Source organism: Talpa europaea, assembly GCF_964194135.1.
Source record: "Talpa europaea genome assembly, chromosome: 12".
NCBI lineage: Eukaryota > Metazoa > Chordata > Mammalia > Eulipotyphla > Talpidae > Talpa > Talpa europaea.
The window spans coordinates 48,477,919-48,498,611 of NC_140079.1; the positions used below are offsets into that span (position 1 = coordinate 48,477,919).

General features: G+C 53.3%; 2 protein-coding genes across 2 annotated transcripts; both read right to left on the bottom strand.

Annotated features, from left to right (window-relative positions):
* Positions 1 to 4,513: 4,513 nt before the first annotated feature.
* On the bottom strand, positions 4,514 to 8,956 carry HAPLN4 (hyaluronan and proteoglycan link protein 4; the record flags this gene model as incomplete). Its single annotated transcript, XM_084250041.1, has 6 exons — positions 4,514 to 4,905; positions 5,239 to 5,571; positions 7,116 to 7,478; positions 7,700 to 7,817; positions 8,593 to 8,704; positions 8,940 to 8,956. 6 exons carry the CDS (start codon positions 8,954 to 8,956, stop codon positions 4,514 to 4,516), a joined length of 1,335 nt encoding a protein of 444 aa, XP_084106167.1.
* Positions 8,957 to 10,467: 1,511 nt separating this feature from the next.
* On the bottom strand, positions 10,468 to 17,457 carry TM6SF2 (transmembrane 6 superfamily member 2; the record flags this gene model as incomplete). Its single annotated transcript, XM_084250466.1, has 10 exons — positions 10,468 to 10,671; positions 11,904 to 12,023; positions 12,707 to 12,799; positions 13,094 to 13,195; positions 13,372 to 13,496; positions 14,064 to 14,146; positions 14,529 to 14,632; positions 14,702 to 14,799; positions 15,405 to 15,508; positions 17,363 to 17,457. 10 exons carry the CDS (start codon positions 17,455 to 17,457, stop codon positions 10,468 to 10,470), a joined length of 1,128 nt encoding a protein of 375 aa, XP_084106592.1.
* Positions 17,458 to 20,693: the final 3,236 nt, after the last annotated feature.

Below are 20,693 nucleotides of genomic sequence, written 5' to 3' on the forward strand. Positions count from 1 at the left end.
ATAATCTTTAAAAAAAAAAGTGATACACCCTAAGCAGAGGTGAAGAGCGATAGCAAAATGACAGCTTGATCAAACCACTCCTGATAGGGTTATTTATTACTAAAAGTAAAATACAGAAAACAACCTAAATGTCCACCATTTGGAGCTGCCTACAAAAATTACGTGTATCCAAACAATGAGTATTCTGCCAACCTTCAAAATAATGGGAAGGCAGGATATCTACAATGGACATTATCTCAAAAATTATTTATTAAATAAAAGAGGGACTATTTTAATGGTATACATGACATGAAATGTTCACAGCAGCATTATTCACAATGGCCAAAACGTGGAAACAACCCAAAGTCACTCATGGTGAATGAGTAAATTACGGTATGTACAAATCATGGAATATTATGTGGTCATAGAAATGGAATGAAGTTCTGATACATGGTATGACATGGATGAACCTCAAAACCATTATGCTGAAAGAAGCCAGACATTAAAAGACACATTTTGTAGGATTCCATTTATATGACATACCAAGAATAGAGGCCTCCCTGGTGGCACAAGGGGTTAAGTCTCAGCACTATGAAGCTGTTGGCAGCCACTGCAGCATGAGTTCAATCCCCAGCCAGGGAGCTAACCCACATGGCACAGCAAAGCTCTCCTGTCTCACTTGCTGCTCCCCTCAGCAGTGTATTTCAGTCAGTCCAGGTGCTCTGTTTCCCACTCTGTCTCTGGTGAATCCTCTCACCCCCTGCACCTCTGATCTGTACCTAAGTTCTTGTATGCGTAGATAAATAAAATAAATCTTAAAAAAATATATCAAGAATAGGAAAATCCAGGGTCCTCCCTGGTGATACAAGGGTTTAAGACACAGCACTATGAAGCACTCTGCAGCCACTGCAGCATGAGTTCGATCCCCGGTCAGCCAGGGAGGTGACCAACATGGCACAGCAGACCTCTCCTGACTCACCCGCTGCTCCCCTCAGCAGTGTATTTCAGTTGGTCTGCCTGTTCTGTTCCCCACTCTGTCTCTGGTGAATCCTCTTACCCTCCCCCCACACCTCTGGCCTGTATCCCAGTTCTTGTATGCATAAATAAATAAATCTTGGGGAAAAAAAAAAGAATAGGCAAATCCATAGAGACAGAAAGTGGATTAGCAGTTGCAGGGACCTGGCAGTGGTGGGAAGGGATGAGGAGTGACTGCTAATGGGAACAGGGTTTTCTTTTGGGATGATGAAAATGACTTAAAACTATATAGAAGTGGTGGTTGCATAACACAGTGAGTGTACAAATGCCACTCAATTTTCCACTTTGATTAAAATGGTCAATTTTATGTGAATTTTTATCATAAGAAAGTATACATTGCACACCATCATTTATGTAAAAATGGGGAAAAGAAATACATATGCATGTTTATTAACACAAAACATCTCCAGGGAACATGTAAGAAACTTTCAATGTCTCTGGGAAATGAGCTAGGTGGTGGGGCACAGGAGACAGACATTTTACTATCTGGCTTCAGGAAGGATTCTCTCCAGGTTGCCAGCCTTCAGCTCTCCCCAAGGCAGTCCTTGAGGCTTCTGTTCCATCAGTGACCTAAGAAGGAAGTTTCCCTGTTCAGTAGGTCCAAAAAATCCCAGGAGTTGACACTGGTCACTCCAGGTCCATGTCCACCTTGGAATCAATCAGGGCTGCCTGGGGAGATGGACTACAGCTGTCATTGGCCATGCTGGAAGCAGGTGGAGTTGGGAAAGTTGCTAACCTGATGGGAAACCAAGATGCTGCAATACATGGAAGGGAGAAAGGATGCGAGCAGAGAAGGTGGCAAGCAAAAAATCCCACACATTCATTTTGGGAAACATGTCCATATCCACTCCCCCCATGGAGGAAGACAAGGCCCAGCCATAGCCCAAGGTAATCTAATCACTGAGCTGGACACCAACCTCAGATGAATGGTTGTACCTCCAGGAGCCCACCATACCAGATAATGAGGATAACCAGTTAAATTGACTACCCTACTTCTATTACCAAACCAAACCTTATACTTGCTTCTCTTCCCCTTTGTTTGTATTCCAGATATGTCCAAGGGTCCTTACCCCCACTTCCCTAACCCTCCCCCTCCCATCCTGGGAAAAACTTGCAATGTCTCTGCCTTTCAGGTGCAGAACTCCCCAAGCAACTTTACACACTTCAGGCTGGATATCGAGGAATCACTAGATTTGTCAGAGACCTAGACAGGAAGGGGCTGAGAAGGGCTAGGTCCATGAAGATGGCTCAAGGGAAAGAGAGAGAAGGCAGGATGAATGAAGGGAGAAGAGAGATTGGGGAGTGGGGTGTAGCCGAGAAATGAGGGGAGTAGATTCCCAACTGAATCACTAGACATACCTAGCTGGGAAATTTTATCCACCAAAGTGCATTTAAAAAGTATATACCCTCTGGCTGCCTCATTTTCTCATTCATTAAAATAGAAAAAACCAACCCAAATATTCATTGAGTCCCTGCTATAGGCTTTGTACTCACTGGTACCTCAGAATAGTCCTGCTACAGAAGAAATGGGCTCAGGAGGTTTGTCACTTGGCCACAGAGCCAAGATTTGAACCCCAGCCCAGTTGGTTCCAAACCCAGAGCTGGGTTTCCCAGAGGTGGATGTGATAACAGGAGAGCCCAGTAGGGAACCCAGTGTAACTTCAGGCAAACCACAGGAACTGGGTTCTCCCAGGGTGCCCTTGCTCATGGACTGTTTCCCCCAAGCTGGTTCTCACACAGGAGCTTGGCTGGGTCCTGACTTAGCAGGAATTGCCCCCTAAGACCTGGCACACATGGTGGATTTTGAAGTTCAAGGATATTCCATCTCCCCTGGATCTCAAAAGAGAGAAATGGGGGCAGGAGACCAGGAAGGAGAGAGGAGCTTGGTGAGATGGGGATGGGGTCTCAGAGGCAAAAGGAGAGGCTAGTGCTTGCACAGCTGAAAGGGTGGTACTTCAGATTGATCATCTGCAGTTGCAACCTGGTGTTGTCAGGGTGTCTCATGCACAGCTGTTGTCTGGGATAGTTAGCATGCAGAAGGAGTGCACCAGCAGCTCAAGTCCAGTCATGTCTGGGGACAGTGCCTGGGGCTGGGCTACCTGACAGGACAGTTCAGGCCCAAGGTGAGAAGTTCCTGAGAGCTGGGAGGTCCAGTGTTATGGGTAGGGAAGGCATTGACAGTCTTTTTAGAGACAGCCTGGAGGGAAAGGGCCTGCCCACAAGGGAAAACTTAGGGGGACAGGTGTTCTATTAACACAGACACCAAAATTTGGTTTCTATGGCAATAGCTATGTTGAGGGGAGGGTCCAAGCTGCCTGGGGGCAGACCTTGGAAGGTGGCAGGAGCAGGGTGGGTCTGAGCAAAGGGTCAGACTGTTTCCATGGTGAGAGTGAGATTAAATGAATGCTGGGTGATTCCTGGAATAGCTAAGGGGAGATGGTCTCTATGGCTGTGAGTCAGGGTGGAAACAACCAGAAGTAGAGTTGTCGGTCTTTGGGAATGTGTGGTAGCCATAGTTACTGTTGGAGGAAGCAGTACTGTCTCCATGGGTGTCACTGATTAGGGAAGGGCTGAGTGACGCTAGGTGACAGGTAGAAATCAGGCTGGTCATCTTGGTGACAGAGGAAGTGGAGAGGCTTGTCCCCACAGAGAATGACATGGCTCTATGGGCTCCTGGGGCAAGGGGGGGGGGGCAGGGAGAAGGATTGTCTCTTTGGTGACAGCCAGGAAAAGGGCTGTCAGATGAGGATTTGCTTCCTCTAGAGAGATACCTGAGGGATGGGGCTTGGCCACCAGTCCAGCCAGCCAGCTGGGGTATGTTAATCTGTCTTAGCAGCAACAGACAAGGGTGGTGTTCCCAGACAAGCACCTCCCCAAGGGCGGTGCTGTTCTCAAAGGTAACTCAGACACACGGCCTATTACTCTGGAAACTTCAGAGGGCCTCATGACGAAGGGGGAGAGAATGGGCGTACCCAATCTCCAGGTCACTGCAGGGGAGAGGTCAGGAGCCCACAGTCTCCATGCAACCACAGGGGCTGCCAGGGAAACTCCATAGTTTTTGGTTTCTCTACAGGTGATGGAGAGGTGGTTTCAGTGTCCAAGTGACTGTAAACCAGTTTCCAGAAAGATGCAGAAGGTGTGTGCCCAGTCTCCAGATAATCCCGGGGGTCCAGCCTCCAGGCAACTGTGGGGTAGAGTGGGGAAATGTGTGGTTGGTTTCCAGTTTCCAGGTGACCTCGGGGTTTGTTGGCCTCCAGGGATCTTCAGGGGGCGTGGTCCGTCTCCAGGAAAAAGTTGTGGGAGGAGGGAATATCCACTATCCTGTCTCCCAGGACCCGCCAGTTTTAAGGACCCTCAGGGGGCCTGGTCGGCGTTCCAGCCCCGCCGGAGGCCGCGGCAGCCGGCAGGGGGCGCGGTCAACCTCCAGGGGCCTGGCCTGTTTCTGGGGACCGCAGGGCACTAGGCCAGCCGCCGAGCGCCCAGATGTCGCGTCACGGACCTAGACTCGCAAGGGAGTCCAGGCGGCGGGGTCGCGCGCGCCTCCCGCCCAGCCTCCGCCTCCGGCCCAGCCCCAGCCCCAGCCTCCAGGTGCGGGATCCGGCGCGCCGGGTGCGCGGTAGCAGTAGACGCCGAAGAGGCGGCGTGTGGCATCGGGAAAGCCGAGGTTGCGCACTCCTGGCCGGCGGCCGCCACAGCGCGCGCGCGGATTCACGATGGGGTAGCGCGCGCTCCCGTCGGCGAGCCAGCCGGCTGTGCAGCGGTCCAGCAGCTGCAGCTTCCACGCGGCGAACAGCTGTCCCACCTTGGCCACGGCTGCGCCGCGCGCTGCGCATGCGCGCGCGGCTCCCGCGAAGGGCACAGGCCGAAGTGGCTTCAGGAAGAACACGCGCCCTGTGAGGTTGGGGGGTGGTTAGGGCTACTCCCGGGACCCGGTCTCCTTGGGATTCTGGACCCACAGAGGTGTGCAGCCCAGACCTCAGCGTCAGGATTCTGGCACACCCTCCCCTACAGCCCAGGACCCAGCCTCAGCGGGAGCAGTGTGGGAACCAGGAGATTCTGGACTGCCTCGCAGCGCTGTGGCATTCCTGGGGCAGGGAGTTCTGGCTCCCGACCAGCCGGAGTCAAGGTGGGGAGGGGTAGAGAGAGGGATACTAAGCTAGGGTAGAGCGAATGAGAGGGAGAGGGAACAGGGAAGTGACCTCTTGGGGAGCTAGGCCTACGCACCTGCGAGGTTGGAAGTGAAGCAAAAGGCGTCATAGCGTTCCTCAGCGTTGTGACGGTACCCATAATTGCGCACGCCCCCGGAGGCACCACCGCTGACCCCGGTGTTTCCAGTCAATCCCAGGCCGCCGCAGGGCTCACGGGGCTGGCTCACTGGGTACTGCACCGACCCATCTCGCAGCCAGCCCGCGTTGCACCAGTCCAGGCCATCTCGCCAGGCCGCATGCAGCTGCTCAGCTGATGCTAGAATGCCATCCTGTTCAGCACATGCGCGCTGCGCCTCTGTGAAGGTCAGTTTATAGCGGCCTCCGCGGGGGTGGTAAGGGAAGACGACACCTGGGAAGATGCATGGGGGTCAGTTTGCGCGCCCCAGCCAGCCTCCAATCACCTGACATCTGGGGTGACACGTGACTCTTCAACCTGGATCTTCCTGCTCATTCCTCACTCTGGCCTCAGACCTGACCACAGCCTTCCCAGGCTCACACATCTGATGGCTTCCTAGCCTTAAATTGGGATTCACTTGACCCTCCCCATTAACATAATCAACTTAATTATGTGCCCTCTTGCCATCACTAGAGTCGTTGCTCATGTTCTTTCCATCCTTTTCCACCTGTTAAACTCCTATTCATCCTTCAAAACCCAGCTCCTACAATCCTCTTCCCTCCAGTCCTATATACTTCTGACATTCTGCATCATTAGGAACTTCCCTCTGGCTAAGCACTGAGCCTACAGAACTGGAAATGTGTGGGAGCCCCTGAGAAGTTAACCTTGACAGAGATCCCTACGAGTCCCAGCATTGCTAAGGCCAGTTCCCTTTGATTTCCTTTTCCACTTTCAGTTATAATTTGTCCCTCATCCAGTCTATAGTCCATTAAGTAACACAAGAGTTCTGTGTGTCTGTTTGAGGGGTAGACCTTGGGGTGGGCTGGGTAGCAGATACTGGAATGAGGTGAACAGGACCAAAAGAGATGACCTGGAGCCTGAGAGACCAAGTTTCATGTCCTGGCTCTGCCACTCACCAGCATGTGCCCCGGGCAAGGTTCTGACCTTTCCAAGTCAGCCACCCATGAGTTTGTAATAGCACCTCCCTCAGGGTTTGTTTTTTGTTTTGTTTTGTTTTTGAAAATTAAAGACTAGAGAGAATTCTTCAACCAAGCTCCTGGCACATAGAAAACATTCAATAAAAGGGAGCTGTTACTTTTACTTGCTATTGTTGGGATGTTTATTAGGGGAGAACTCTGAAAAGCATTCTCAGCATCTTCTAAGGTGGACGGAGGAGGATGAATCAGGTGCGAGGAAATTCTTCAAAAAGAAACCCTACATTTCAGTTTCATAGTCCGCTAATAAAAACAAGCCCATTCCCAGCTATAGTGATTGGTTGATGGATGGGCACATGATTCAAAGAATGGCCAATACGAAGAACTCTGGGACTTTAGGTGGAAATTGCTAAATTGGGAGGACGCAAGCCTGGGATCAGGGTTTTGATTCCATCAGAGCAAACCTGCCTGAGCAAAGCCCACCCAGGGTAGCAGAGCTGAGGGGAGGGGCTCCTGACACAGTGTTGAGTACCTCATCCTATCCTGGGGTTTCCCAAAGTATTCACTATTGACATTTTGATCTGGCTTGTTCTTACTGTTCTGTGCTAACTGCGGCATCTCTGGCCTCTACCCACTAGATGCCACTAGCAACCTTTTCCTCCAAGTGCGGTGATCTAAAACATCTCTAGATTTTGCCAATGTCCCTGGCAATCACTCTGAACGAGAACCATTACCTTACCCCTACAAGCCTCCAGTTCCTTCAGGCCAGTTTGACTGGGTTTTTGTTTTTGCAATGCCCCTCCCCTTAGAAATACCTCCTCCTGGGGGGGGGGGATTAGTCACCTTCCAGGTCCAGCTTGACCATCCCGGTGTCATCTTCCAGTTCGTTGGTGACCTCACATTCATAGCGCCCGTAGTCCTGCAGTGTGACATTTCGGAGAACCAGAGAGGCATCCCCAGGCCCATCGCCCTGCAGTTCTGCTCTCCCGCGATAGCTGCCAAATGCCCGGTGCTGGGGTCCCAGTGCCACAAAGACGTCGGCAAAGGCCAGCGGGTCCACTACCTTGGTCCACTTGAGGCGGACGCCATCATGGCCATGGGCAGCTACCTCATAATGGTAGCGGCAGGGCAGAACGATGGTGCCACCCCTGTGGCTGACCACCTGCCCAGGAGCGGTCTGCACAACCACGGAGCCAGAATCGCCCTCTGCAGGCGACCAAGCAGAATTCAGTAAAAAGTCCTACGGGCGGGACACCTGGCAAGGAAGACCCTGGGCAGGGGATATGGGGAAAAGTTTTGGGTGGTGGTACTGGAAGGGGACTAGGGTGGGGGCATCTGGGGCTGTCCTCCCTTCTCCCTCCCTGCACACAGGCTGTCACAGGTGGCCACTCCTGCCGGGCAAGCCCAGCACCCGCAGCCGAACTCACCCAGCACGTGCACGACTTTCTTTCGGCCGCGCTGCGCCTCCGCGGGGGCTGTGAGCAGCAGGACGCCCCAGGCTGCAGCCCACAGCGCGCCGGGACCCTGGGCCGCCCGAGCACACACCTGGAGGCAGGGAGCTCTGTTTAGTCTCCTGACCTTTGGTTTTCGGAGGACTAGCCTCCGGTCTTTCCTTCTTCGCTGGGAGGACTTCTTACACGCCTCGGCTCCCACCCCAGTCAGGGTGGGATCACTCCCCCAAGAAGACTGACAGCCCCCCACCATCTCTCACCTGGGCTGCTGCGCAAAAGCCCACGCCCCTGGATTCACCCTCCCTGCGGCCGCGAGTGGAACTCGCCTGATCCTCTACCCCCAAAGCCAGGAGTGTCGGAGCCCCGCCCCCCTCCCGCACACTTGCCTAGGCCGAGGAGGGCGGGGGGAGGAGGAGCCGCAGCAGCAGCCCCGGCAAGGTTATCCGTGCGCCAGGAGACTGCAGCAAACCCGGCGGGGGGGGGAGCTGGGGCCGCCGATGGGATGGTGGAGACACAGAGGGAACGCGAGATAGAGAAAGGCAGTGAGAGACAAAGGGAAAGAGACAAGAAGAAGGGAGAGATGAAGAGGGAGAGACTTTAGAGAAAGAGAGAGGCCGTGGGAAGGGAGCGCCATGGGCTAGAAAAGTCAGAGATTCAGAGAGAGGGAGTGAAAACGGGCGGGGGGCGGGGGGCGGGAGAGTCAAGCACGAGAGACTGACCCGGGTAGAACAGGCGAGGCACGAGCGCGAGGAAGAGGATACACAAGGGAGAGACTGGGAAGGGAGACTCCAGACTGAGAGGAGAGAGACTGAACAGAACGTAGACTCAGAGACACAGAGAGACGGACCCGCGCCCCCGGTCCCACTTACCATCCTGCCCGCGCGGCCCCGCGGAGCGGCCCCCGCGCGCTGAGACTGCGCTCCTAGCACGCCGGGGAGGGACTGGGCAGTTCCAGGCGGGCGGCGCAATCCCGGCGTCTGCCTGCAAGGGGAGGAGGGAGTCCTACGCTGGGGGGTGGGGGGGTGGGGGGGTTGTCGTTAAAGGGGACGCGGCGGCGCATGCTCCGCAAAGTGACCGGACACTGAGGAGGTAGGGCCGCGCGCCTCGGTTGGTTAGAGTCTCTCAGTCAGAGTCTCTGCCCCCGCTGGTTGAACGTGGGCCAGCGCAGGAAACTGGGCCAGCCCAGTTTAACCATCTATAAATTGTAGGACGGGACTTGAAGGAGTCTTCCATCATGGATGTCCTGCGTGGGTGGAGGAGGGGCGCTGGGTGACCTGGAAGAGGGACTTGGCTTGCAGGACTGTTTTCTGATCTGTCACATGGTGACCACCATGGGGTCCTGGGCTCAGGCACGCAAAGGTGCTCACTCTGGAGGCAGGAGCCTAACAAAAATTACACTCTGCAAAAGGGGCCTGCAGCAACAGGTCCTAGTGCAATTTGGCTTATTTGCTATGGGATACTGGAAAAGAAGCTTGGTCTCTCTGAACTTCCTCTGGAAATGGAATGCTGGTTCTTTGATAAAGATCCATGTTTGGATACAAAATAGGTGCCTAACTGGTTGACAAAGACAGGAAGCAGGGGTGTCTGATCAAGCCTCTGCTCCCTTCTGGACCTGAGTCAGCTGAGAACCATGCCCTTCACCAAAATTAAAAATCAGAACCTGGGTCGCCCTGGTGCCGCAAGGGGTTAAGGACAGCATTATGAAATTATCTGCAGCCTCTGCAGCACGAGTTCCATCCCTGGACAGCCAAGGAGCTACACACATGGTGCAGCAGACCTCTCCTGTCTCTCCCGCTGCTCCCCTCAGCAGTGTAATTCATTTGACCTGCCTATTCTGTTCCCCACTCTGTCTCTGGTCAATCCTCTCACACCCCACACCTCTGGCCTATACCCCAGTTCCTATATGCATAAATAATCTTTTTTTTCAAAAAAGTCTTCAAAAACAGAACCAGGAAACAATGAACTCTCCCCTCAACAATCCTGGTTGTCTCCCCAGTCTCCAAAATATGAGCCAACCAGATAGCAGAAGCAGAGTTATGAGCTCTGAGGGTTGAATGGGCCAGGGCCCAAATTCAGCCACATCCAAGAGGCATGACCTTTGCACTAAGACTTTCATTTCCTGTAGGCTCCCCATCTGGAACAGGGGATGAGAGCACATGAGGTTAGCCCTTGGTGTGGTAATCTAGCAGGTGCTTAATAAATGTGCCACATTAGTAGTTATTTGAATTTATTCTCAGGGTTAGGACATCAGACACTTATCTCCAATGGTTACTTCAACAGGTCTTTGGTTCCTTCTGACCATCTGGAAGATATTCAAGCAGAGGCAGATTTCTGCTGTCTGGTACCTCCAGCTCCTGATGGTCACACTGGTATCAATGGGTGGGCTTTTGTGGAGCCTGAAAAGAGTCCCTCACCCCTGCACCCAGAAACACTCAGACAACAACATTTTGGGCATCAAGAGTTTTTACTAAAAGAATACATGGGGGAATTATGGATAAAGGCTTGGAGCAAGTACAAGAGTCCATGTGGAGTTTGGGCACAGTGACAGTTGATCTGGCTGTGGCCCTCTCTGCCAGAACACCAGGCTCCTGGGATTCCCATTCCACCTGCTGGCTTAAAATCACCATAGCCAGGACCAACAGCACCCAGAGATATACCTTCTTCCTCTAAAAAACACATCCCATCCTCCCTGGACCAGAGCTAACAGGCCATGTAAACACAGTTCTGGGGATTCCATGGCCAGCTCAGTGCTGCTTGTGGTGGACCGGGGGCCTCTGGGGCAGGCGCGTGAAGAAGGCAGGCCACTGCAAGCAGCGAAAGGCCAGCAGGTGGGGGGCCAGTGCATACAGCAGGTTACACACGAAGAAGCAGGCCCAGGTGTCCTCTGGCACGCGGTAGGTGAAAGGTGTGCGCAAATACATGGAGGCACCCATATGTGAGAACTGTGCCTGGTGGCCACACAGGAGGATGAATGTCATGGGCAGGAACAAGTCCTGGAATTACTGACACCCTCCCACTCCCTAGGGCTTCTCAGATTGCAGTCAGGCAGAACCCAGAGGGCCCCATCTTCAACTAGCTGACCTCTCTCCCTCTCCAGTTCATCTGTCTACCTCCAAATATACCTTCCCCAAGTGTCCTGTCTACCTGTGTCCTTCTGTCTGTCAGTCTCTCTCTCCCGCTGCATAACCAGAACCATCTTCACTCCATCTGCTGGCCCTGAATCCCATTATCTCTGATGTGGATCCAGTTCTTCCTCCTAGTATCACCACCCTGAGCAGCTGCCCTTGACACAAATCCTATCAATTCTATCCTGAAGATACCTTTCTGGTACCCACTGCACTGGTCATAGGTTTTATCATCTCCCATGGAAGAAGCCAGACCTTCCACTTCTTAGACACCTACCATAGCTCACCACTGTTCTTAGCACAAGCTCCCACACTCAGAGCTCAAAGCCCTTCCCAACTTCTGTTGCTTTGCCTTTACTCATGTTATGGCCTTGCAAAATCACTGTCCTCCTCTGTGCCTTTCCCTAAAGCTGTTCGCATCCTGGAAGGCCCTTCCCTGCCTGGAGAATTTATACCCTTAAGTCAAAGCCCAGCACCTATGCCTTCACTTCAAGAAAAACTTCACTTCAAGAAAAACTCCTCCAGGGCCTCCCCGGTGGCGCAGTGGTTGAGCGCTGGGTTGCGAAGCTGCCCGCAGCCTCTGCAGCACCGGTTCGATCGGTTCGATCCCCGGCTGCTCCCCGGCCACCGGAGGAGGGTCCCGCATGGCGCGCAGACCTCTCCTGCCGCCCGCTGCTCCCCTCAGCAGTGTATTTCGGTCCTTCTGCCTGCTCTGCTCCCCGCTCTGGCTCTGGTGAATTCTCTCACCCTCCCGCGCTTCTGACTGTATCCAGTGCTTATATAGAATAAATAAAGAAATCTTGAGAAAAAAAGAAAAAAAAAAGAAAAACTTCCTTCCATGTGGAATCCCTTTCAGCCCCCATCACTTCTTCCTTTTCTCCAGTTCTGACCTCATGGGGTCTGTGTCTGGTTTTTTTTTTCTTTTTCCCTCTGAAACTAGGGAATCTTGTAGTACTGAGTTGTACCTCTCAGGGCCCAGATCACCCTCCCCAAGAGCAATTGTTGGGTAAGCAGAAATTTTCGTCACTTATACACCCCACCTCCCACCTCCTCACCTGGCCTATGGCTCCAGCAAACACTAAGGCCCAGTCAGGCAGCCAGGAACAGCCAGGGAAGAGGAGGGCATAGACAGCCAGGATGTAGAAGGGCAGCACATAGAACATGTAAACCAGCATCTGGGGGCACACAGTCAATGGGGTGAGCAGCTATCCCAGCAAGTCTCCTGATAACCTTCATGTGGGGGGGGGGTCCAGGGAGGATCTTACCAGCCTCAGATCCCATTCAAGATAGACTCTGCACATCCCACCCCTGTGCATGGTGCTGCTCTATTTCCCTGAGTATTCCCACCCCTACCACAATTCATTGCCCCCTGATACCTGAACACATATAATTGAGTCCAGCTCAGTCCAGAAGTGTCATGTTTCGTCTGGTCAATAACGAAACTCTAGCTCACTGGCGATAAAGATCAACTATGGGATATGCAGCTATGGGATGTAATTAAAATGGGCCAATCAGAGCCTCCCTGAAACTTAGGCTTAATCTCTGGGTAAATAAGGATTACACTATCCTAGGCTGGCTAGGAAGGACAGAGGGTAACCTGGAGCCACCCTAGACTGTCACTGTCATCCCACAAAGGGAAGACCTGGGAATGGAGCCCAGACCAAAAAAAAAAAAGCAGATCCTAGAAACAGAGTTATCCTTGAGCTGCTGGATCCAGCCATAACTAAAGACCAGGCAGCCCAGCTACTTTTCTTTAGGACACCAAATTCCACTTGTACTTCTGCTAGTTTCACTTATGTTTCTGGCACCTGTTTCAAAGAGGCCCAGTGGCCCTCTCTTCTCCCACCTGCCCTCTCACCTGTATCTTTGGGTAGGTCACAGGATCCCGAAGGTATGGCTCATACTGATAAATGTAGACAAAACAGGCATCTGTGGGACAGTCAAGCACCACCTGGGGACAAACCAACAACACTTCTCAAATACCTCTCCCAAGGAAGCTTTTCCACCCTTCCCAGCAGAGGCCACACCCCTTGCTCTGGCTTCCCCCAGTTGGTTCTCTCCATCTGTCTGGGAGGCCAAAGATATTGAGAGAATGCTGTAGGGAATGAGGCTTTGTCATGAAGAACTTCCCTGGATGATCACTCAGGTGAGTAGTGGCCTTTTTGCCCTGGCTACTGGAACATATGTAGGAGAGGTGGGCCAGGATGGAGGAAAAGGAGGTGCGGGCTGACTAGCACAGACTTACCAGGCCCCGGAAGAGGGTGAAGAAGCCAGCCAGGATGAGGTAAATGATGAGGGCCAGGTCAAGTGGGCGTTGCAGGATACTCTTTCTTTGTTCCACCTGTACCTGCTCCATGGGAGAGACAGCATGGGAACTCTGGTATCCAATAAGCACTCATTAATGGCTCATCATGTCTTTCCTAGTGACCAAGGAGATCCTTCCAAGCAGACAGTGTCTTTGACCAGAAGCAGCTCAAATGGGTAACACGCAGGCATATTAGCACAAGGGGCCAAAACACTCACCATCCTGTGGGTATAGCAGGTTGGCACCTGGGGTTGGTTGAAGATCCTTATGCCAGCCCAGCAGGGAACCAGCACATAGGGGATGGTCAGAAAGAAGGCAGGCCTGATTTCCGAGCTGTATTTTCCTGCCACGTGGGAAAGAGACAGCATCACTCAGTAAGGGTCTCTGCCAAAGCCCCTGGCTGAAAGTCTGATTCACAAAGGTCATCCTTGTTCAAGCTCTAACATCTGTGGCTCCCCAAACCCTCCTCAGTCTGACCTGCCTTGATTTACCTTTGGATACAGCTCCTACACTTCAGCTATTTTGTGTTCCCTTTGGACACACTTGCATTGTTCCTCCTGACACCATCCCCTCACACCTGCTGTCTTCTCCACTTGACCTCCCAGGATCCACCTACAAAGCTTTCATTTTGCTTCCTGGATTCACACTAAAACTCCTTTCTTGTGTCAAGAGCATTCTGGGGCAAATCCCTGGGGAGAAAGTGGAATGAGTTTACCCTCCTCCCTCCCCTCCCGCCCTCCAGGAAGAAACAGGGAGAGGCAAGGCATATGACTGCCTGGTGCATGGACATGTATAGGGAGGTAATGCTTCAAAGATATTGGGGAGGAGATGGAGGACACAATGGGGGTTTCTGGGTACAGGGTAGTGACCCAGCCCAGGGAGAAGAGATTCCTTAAAGCCAAGGAGTTACCAAGGATGTTTCCCGGGAGGAACACCAGGATGCTCATGATGAAGGATCCCAGCCAGTAGAGTCCAAGGTTCCGGTACCTCTTCCTGGGCAGGGGATCAAGGGATGACCAGGAGATACCTACCCCTCAGAGCCCTAGCTAGGACCCAGGGAACACCCTGGGCTTCATAGCTCCGGGTCACTCCAAGGTTTGCCCAGGACAGAAGGGACAACAGGGAGTTGAATGAGGAAATGAACAGTTGGGTCCTCTGTCCAAGGGCAGAGTGGATGCTCAGGCACAGGAAAGACCAGCTGGCCACCACATACACCTGTGACGTTTGCCAGAACCTTCTCTCAGCCAACCCTGGCTAGAGTCCTAGAGATGGGCCTCCTGGTTTCCCCTACAGACTTGGCTTCCACCCCAGCCTGGGAACCCTCTGGGGTCTTGACCTTCCCAGGGTCCAGGAGCCACCCAGTCTGTCCACATACCTTTTGCGAATGGCACCAGCCATGGTCAGGTAGAGAAGGTAGTGAACAATGCCGTCCCAATAGCAGATGAAGACTCCATGTGCGGTGCGTAGATATGGATCACCCTATGGAGGTAGGTGCAAGGCTCAGACAGGTAGCAGGCCAGGGGACATCCCAGGCAGTCCCCTACCTACCTCCTTGGTGTAGAACTCCATAAAGCCGACCATATAGCCATCTTCCTGGAGAGCAATAAGGAGGTCCACCACCGAGGTGAAGGCAAAGGCAGCAAATACTGTGGGGGAGTGAGCAGGACTGGGCTGATGTGGGGGGTGGGTAGAGGTTGGGAGGAGAGAATGACTGGTTTAGGTGAGGCAGGGCCAGGTGTGGGCTTGGACTGAGGTTGCAGATCAGGTACCCAAATTCCAGGAAAGGATTCAAGGCCGAAATGCTCCCATCCAGGCCCCCACCCCAAAGGTCATGTGACCCACTCCAGCCTCACGATGAGGCGTAGTTCCTGCCTTTAAGGGAGTGCTAGCTGATAGGGAGTTACCATCCTGGCCCTTACGAGATACCAGAGTGATGGGAAGCAAGGCCTTTCAGGGGTTCCCCATCTGATGCACTGCTCCTAGGAGCCCCAAGTCAGAGGGGGGAGGCCCTTTGAAGTTTCCCAATCAATAGGGTTGATAGGGACATTGTTGATATTTCTGACTATACAATTTTCCCGTCACTTGCTGATGATATGTGCTTGACTCAATTTGTCACTCATTCAACAATGCCAAAAAGCCAGGTCTTTTTGAGGTTCTCCTGTCTGATGAGAACTCTTCAGTGGTGTCTAATCTAATAGGGGAGGTCCTTGCCCAGGCAGTTCTCTTCCCCAGGACCTTCCCACTGACTCACCTGCATAGAGCGGGTCATAGTAGATATCACCTCGAGACAAACTGTAGATAGCCACAAAGAGCAGGCCCAGGATCAGTATACTCATCAACGCCACCCCCAGGGGGCTGTGGGAAAAAAAAAAACAAGTGAAGGAGGCCAGGCCCAGTGATGAGGCCCATTCCATCTAGTTAGGGCAAGCGCAGACTCTGGGAAGCCTCAGGGGACAAAGACTGAAGTGTCTATCCATCATCCAGGAATGCCATTCCGTGAAACTGACTTTCTCTGTCACCAAGCTGGTGCCCTGGCTGCTTCTCCCTCCTGGAAAATCCATCAAGAAATCTCTTTTTAGGCCTCCCTGGTGGGGCAAGGGGTTAAGCACTGCACTATGAAGCAATCTACAGCCTCTGCAGCACGAGTTTGATCCCCAGCTGGCCATGGAGCAACACATATGGCGTATCAGCAGTGTACTTCAGTCAATCTGCCTGTTCTGCTCCCCACTCTGTCTCTGGTGACTCCTCTCACCCTTCCCCCACCCCCCTCCCTTGCATCTCTGGCCTGTACCCCAGCTCTCGTATGGATAAAAAAAAATTTTTTTTATTTTTTTAGAAGAAAACTCTTTTCAACTTGGCACACTCCTACTTATTCTTCCTGGCCCATCCATATTGTCTCTCCTCCAAAAAGCCCTTCCCAACTCATCAGAAAGGCTCATTGCCCAACTTGGGTCAAGTACAGAGGGGGCATTGTTGACACTTCTGACTACACAATTTTCCTGTCACTTGCTGATCATATAGGTTTGATTCAATTTGTCACTCATTCAATAATGCCAAACCCTGGGGGTGAGAGAGTTCCCAACCCTGACAGAGGGTCTCTAGTACTCACTCTGTATACCTGTCTGAAGCTCAGACTCCTCCCAGTTAAAGTCCAAAAGCCTCCCTGACTCTACCTCACCTGTGCCCTAATCAGTCTCTGCCAACCTGATAAGGCAGGTCAGTAAGTGCGTAGATAATATAAGCCAGGTATCTCTAGGGGCCGCTAATACATGCCAAACTAGGTCCAGAGAGGGCACAAGACTTAAAGAGTCACACACTCTCTCTAGGTCCCTACCTTTCATGAATCCTCTTGCCCCTTGGCATCCCATCCTGGGTCCATCTTACCAATGACAATTATAATCATCAGATGAGGCCATAACAGTCTTTGCACACAATTCACAATTTTTAACTGTAACTATGGGATGGGATCTAGGATTTATTCATTATAAAAGGAAAAATTGGGGATTCCCAGAAGCAACCAGGCTCACCCAGGCCCCAGAAGGGTGGAGCCAGGAATATTTGTACCTGAGGAGTCTACCCCTCGGTCAGTACTCCTTCTGCCCCATTTTTTTGTTGAATTGGGTTGGGGTGTTGAGGGGTTTTCCCATGCCAGGTACCCAGTGACTGGATCCACTGGGCTGAGGTCTAGGGATAGGAGACAGGAAAGGGGAGGAGAGGGGTCAAGGTATATAGGGGAAGGTCGGGCTAGGGAGAGGGTGGGCCAGTCCCGAAGAAAGCCCCACTTCTGATACTGGCAGGTGATGAAGGGATTGTCTGGTAGGGGAGGCGGGGTAGTGTGTGTTGGAGAGTCAGGTCACTGGGGCCTTATCTGGGACAATACTTTGACCCTTGGCGACTTTGGAAAGTGTGCGGGCACTTCTCCGGGGCCCCCCAGAAACCCGCCGAAACTTTTGATCTGTGGGTTACTCTTAAAGCTTCATACCCCTTCTCCCCTGGTTCCGAACTGCCACGAGTGTCCCCAACCCCACAACAGTCTCCCGCCGACGGAAAGGGACTTCCGGTGGGAGAGGGGTTTTTCTGGCCCGCCCCCATACTCGTGGGCAGAGGTGCAAGAGGGTGCCGGGCTCCCGGACCTGGGCGGCCGCGGCGCATCCTCTCTCAGTGCGCTCCTTGCCCCCAGCCCGCCCCGCACATCCTCCCCACACGCACTGCGAGAGCGCCGAGACGTGGTTGAGCGCATAGGACACCGGGAGGGCGCCAAGCGACAGAGCCGCGATCTTGCCGGCCGGCGGCGGGACGTCCATAGCGGTGGGCCCGGATACCCGCGCGTTCAGGTCTCCGCTGCTCGGCGGCGGAGCTCCAGGGCAGGGGGTGGCCCGGGACCAGCCCATCCGGCCCCGCCCCGAGCAAAGGTCGCCCCCACCTCCCCCGCGGTGCCGCGTCCAGCCGCGGCCTCTGTGACTGCCCTGCGCGCTCCCAGGCAGCCTCAGAGTCCCCGCCCCTTGCCACAGGTCCTACCCTTCTCTTAGGTGCCTTGCCCAGCCTCGCTTTCCCTTTCCGTAGAAGGCTAGAACACGACACCTCTGGACGCTTGTGGAGGCCACGACTGCGTCCTGGAGTTGCTGAGCCTGGACCGGGAACTTACAAGGGGCTTCCTTCTGCCAGTGACATGCTTTCTTCATCCTAAAGTAGCCCCAACCTCATCCCTGGAGAGAGACTAACTCTGCACTTCCCCAAGCCTCCCTCCTGATGGATTGGGCAGTGCTTGGGTATGTCTCATTGACTTGGACTCAGTGCTCCCTTTGGTGCCCTTGCATTTGTTTTCTAGGTTGCCAGTGGCACAGGTAGTCGTGCCCAGATGTGAGGCTCTGACAAGGCTGGGAGGTGGCCAGGCCCTGGGTTTGGGGTCCTTCTAACCACTAGATTGACTGCTGTGCCCGTGCCTACCTGGTGTCCAGCCTGTGCTCCCTCTTTACAACCCTGACACTACTGACAGGGTGGGGCTGTAAGGAGGGAATGGGCCCGTAGCAAAGAGGAGACTAGAAGGGGGTGGCGGTGGAAGTAGTTTCTAAGAGCTTCGGCAACAGAAAGCAGGTGGCTGGGACTGGGAGAGCCATGGAAGATCCTGAATAGGCTGGAGAAAGCTGGGATGAGTGGGGGTTGGGGGGAGACACAAAGAGAGATCTGGACTAGGACCCAACTGCAGTATGAGGATCAGGAGGCAGCCTCTTGTTTTTGCTGCCATCACCCCTAACCTCAGTTCTTATCCATGTACTTGTTGCTGCTGGAAGCAGAGTGAACAGTGCCCGATTCCCACCCCAAGTGTACCCAGTCTGTGGGAATTGGAGGATTCCAGAACTTCTTCATGCAGCTACTTGGAATTGTGCCAACTGGGTTCACTTGAGTCCAGGTAACAAGCTGGTGGCTGACCTGACAACCAGATGTGTAGGACCCATGAAGTTAAGTTCAGGTCCTTTGGGCTGATTTAAGGCTCTAGCCTCATTTTTTTTTTTTTTAAAGATTTTATATATGCATACAAGAACTGGGGTATAGGCCAGAGGTGTGGGGGTGGATGTGTGTATGAGAGGATTCACCAGAGACAGAGCAGAGAGCAGAACAGGCAGAGCTACTGAAATACACTGCTGAGGGGGAGCAGCAGGCAAGACAGGAGCGGTCTGCTGTGCCATGTAGGTCAGCCCCCTGGCCAGGATTGCAGAGGCTGCCGAGAGCTTTACTGTGTTGAGACTTAACTCCTATGCCACCTGGGAAGCCCTCTAGCTTCTTCTATATTTTTTTTTAAGATTTATTTATTTATTTATACATGCACTGGGTACAGTCAGAAGCACGGGAGGGTGAGAGAATTCACCAGAGCCAGAGCGGGGAGCAGAGCAGGCAGAAGGACTGAAGTACACTGCCGAGGGGAGCAGCAGGCGGCAGAGAGGTCTGCGCGCCATGTGGGACCCTCCTCCCATGGCCGGGGAGCAGCCGGGGATCGAAACGCACTGCAGAGGCTGCGGGCAGCTTCGCAACCCAGCGCTCAACCGCTGCACCACAGGGGAGGCCCTAGCTTCAATTCTTGACCTTTCCCAAGTCTAGTGGTGCTGACACCCATTCTGCCAGTTTCCAAGATGGACCCTCTCATATGTTCTCACTTCTTGGAAGTACATTCCAAATGCCCTCTCCTCCAAACAGCCCGCCCAGGCACCCCTGCCCCAGCCTTCCTGCAAGGCCAAGGATGACTCAGCCAGCTATGTAGGGGCTTAGCTTTTCACTGTATCCAGAAGGCACCTTTACAAAACATTTGGAGCTCTCCTCTTCCTCTCCCACCCACGTGGGACAGAAGCCCAGAGTAGTCTGGTGAGCTTCACCAAGAATTCAGTGGTTGGGTGCTTGACAGCAAGGCCCAGGGTTGGCATCACTGGAACCAGTGTGTGCCCAAACAGAACTACCATGCCTTGGGACCTGGCCTGTCACCCACTTGTCCTGCCTCTGGCAGTGTCCATGGAGGGGAGATAGGGCAGGTGGTTTACCCCTACCTGGGCTCTGTGGGAGCCTCCTCATCCAATACTACCCAGATCAACTTCTCCAGTGCCAGTTCCTCTCTACTGTTTATCAAACTGTCTTTACACAAATATGAGCACCAGCTTCAGAGACATGAGGACATACATTTGCCTAAGCCATCCACAGCCAGAGTCACTTACTGGTGAGATGAGGGGCACAGTTGTGCCTTGAGACCACCTGCCCCGAAGGTCTAAAGGAGGATCAGGCCATGACCAGGACCCCTCCCTTACTTCCCCCCTGCATGGAGATACTTGCTAGGTCAGGGTTGGTCCTTCAGTCATCCTGGAGGTTTTTTTTTTTTTTTTTTTTTTTTTTTAATAGAGGCATGCTTTATTTATTTGTTTGCTGGTTTGCTTGTTTGTTTTGTTTATACATGCACTGGGTACAGTCAGAAGCGCGGGAGGGTGAGAGAATTCACCAGAGCCAGAGCGGGGAGCAGAGCAGGCAGAAGGACCAAAGTACACTGCTGAGGGGAGCAGCGGGCGGCAGGAGAGGTCTGCGCGCCATGTGGGACCCTCCTCCGGTGGCCGGGGGAGCAGCCGGGGAGCAGCCGGGGAACGAACCGGCGCCGCAGAGGCCGCGGAGCAGCTTCGCAACCCAGCGCTCAACCGCTGCGCCACCGGGGAGGCCCCATCCTGGAGGTTTACATACTAAGAACCCTTCACTTCCCCCCTTCCAGAGGGAGCCCCAAAGGACCTCCCCACAACTCCAACCCAGGCTGATGGGAGACAGAGGGCCAGGTGCTACCCTGCATAGCTTCACCATAACATCCTGTCCCCACCCCGCCTGCCCCAGGTAAAGAACAGAAGGGGTTTCTGGTGATGGCAATACCAGGCTGCCAAAGTGGGCAAGCACTGGGACTTTTAATATACGGCACAACACTGGCAACAACGGAAGGGCAGGCAGAAATGCAGGCTGGAACATTCCACAGTCCAGGAACGCCGGGTTCTTGAAATATGTTGGTGTCTCTCCACAACAC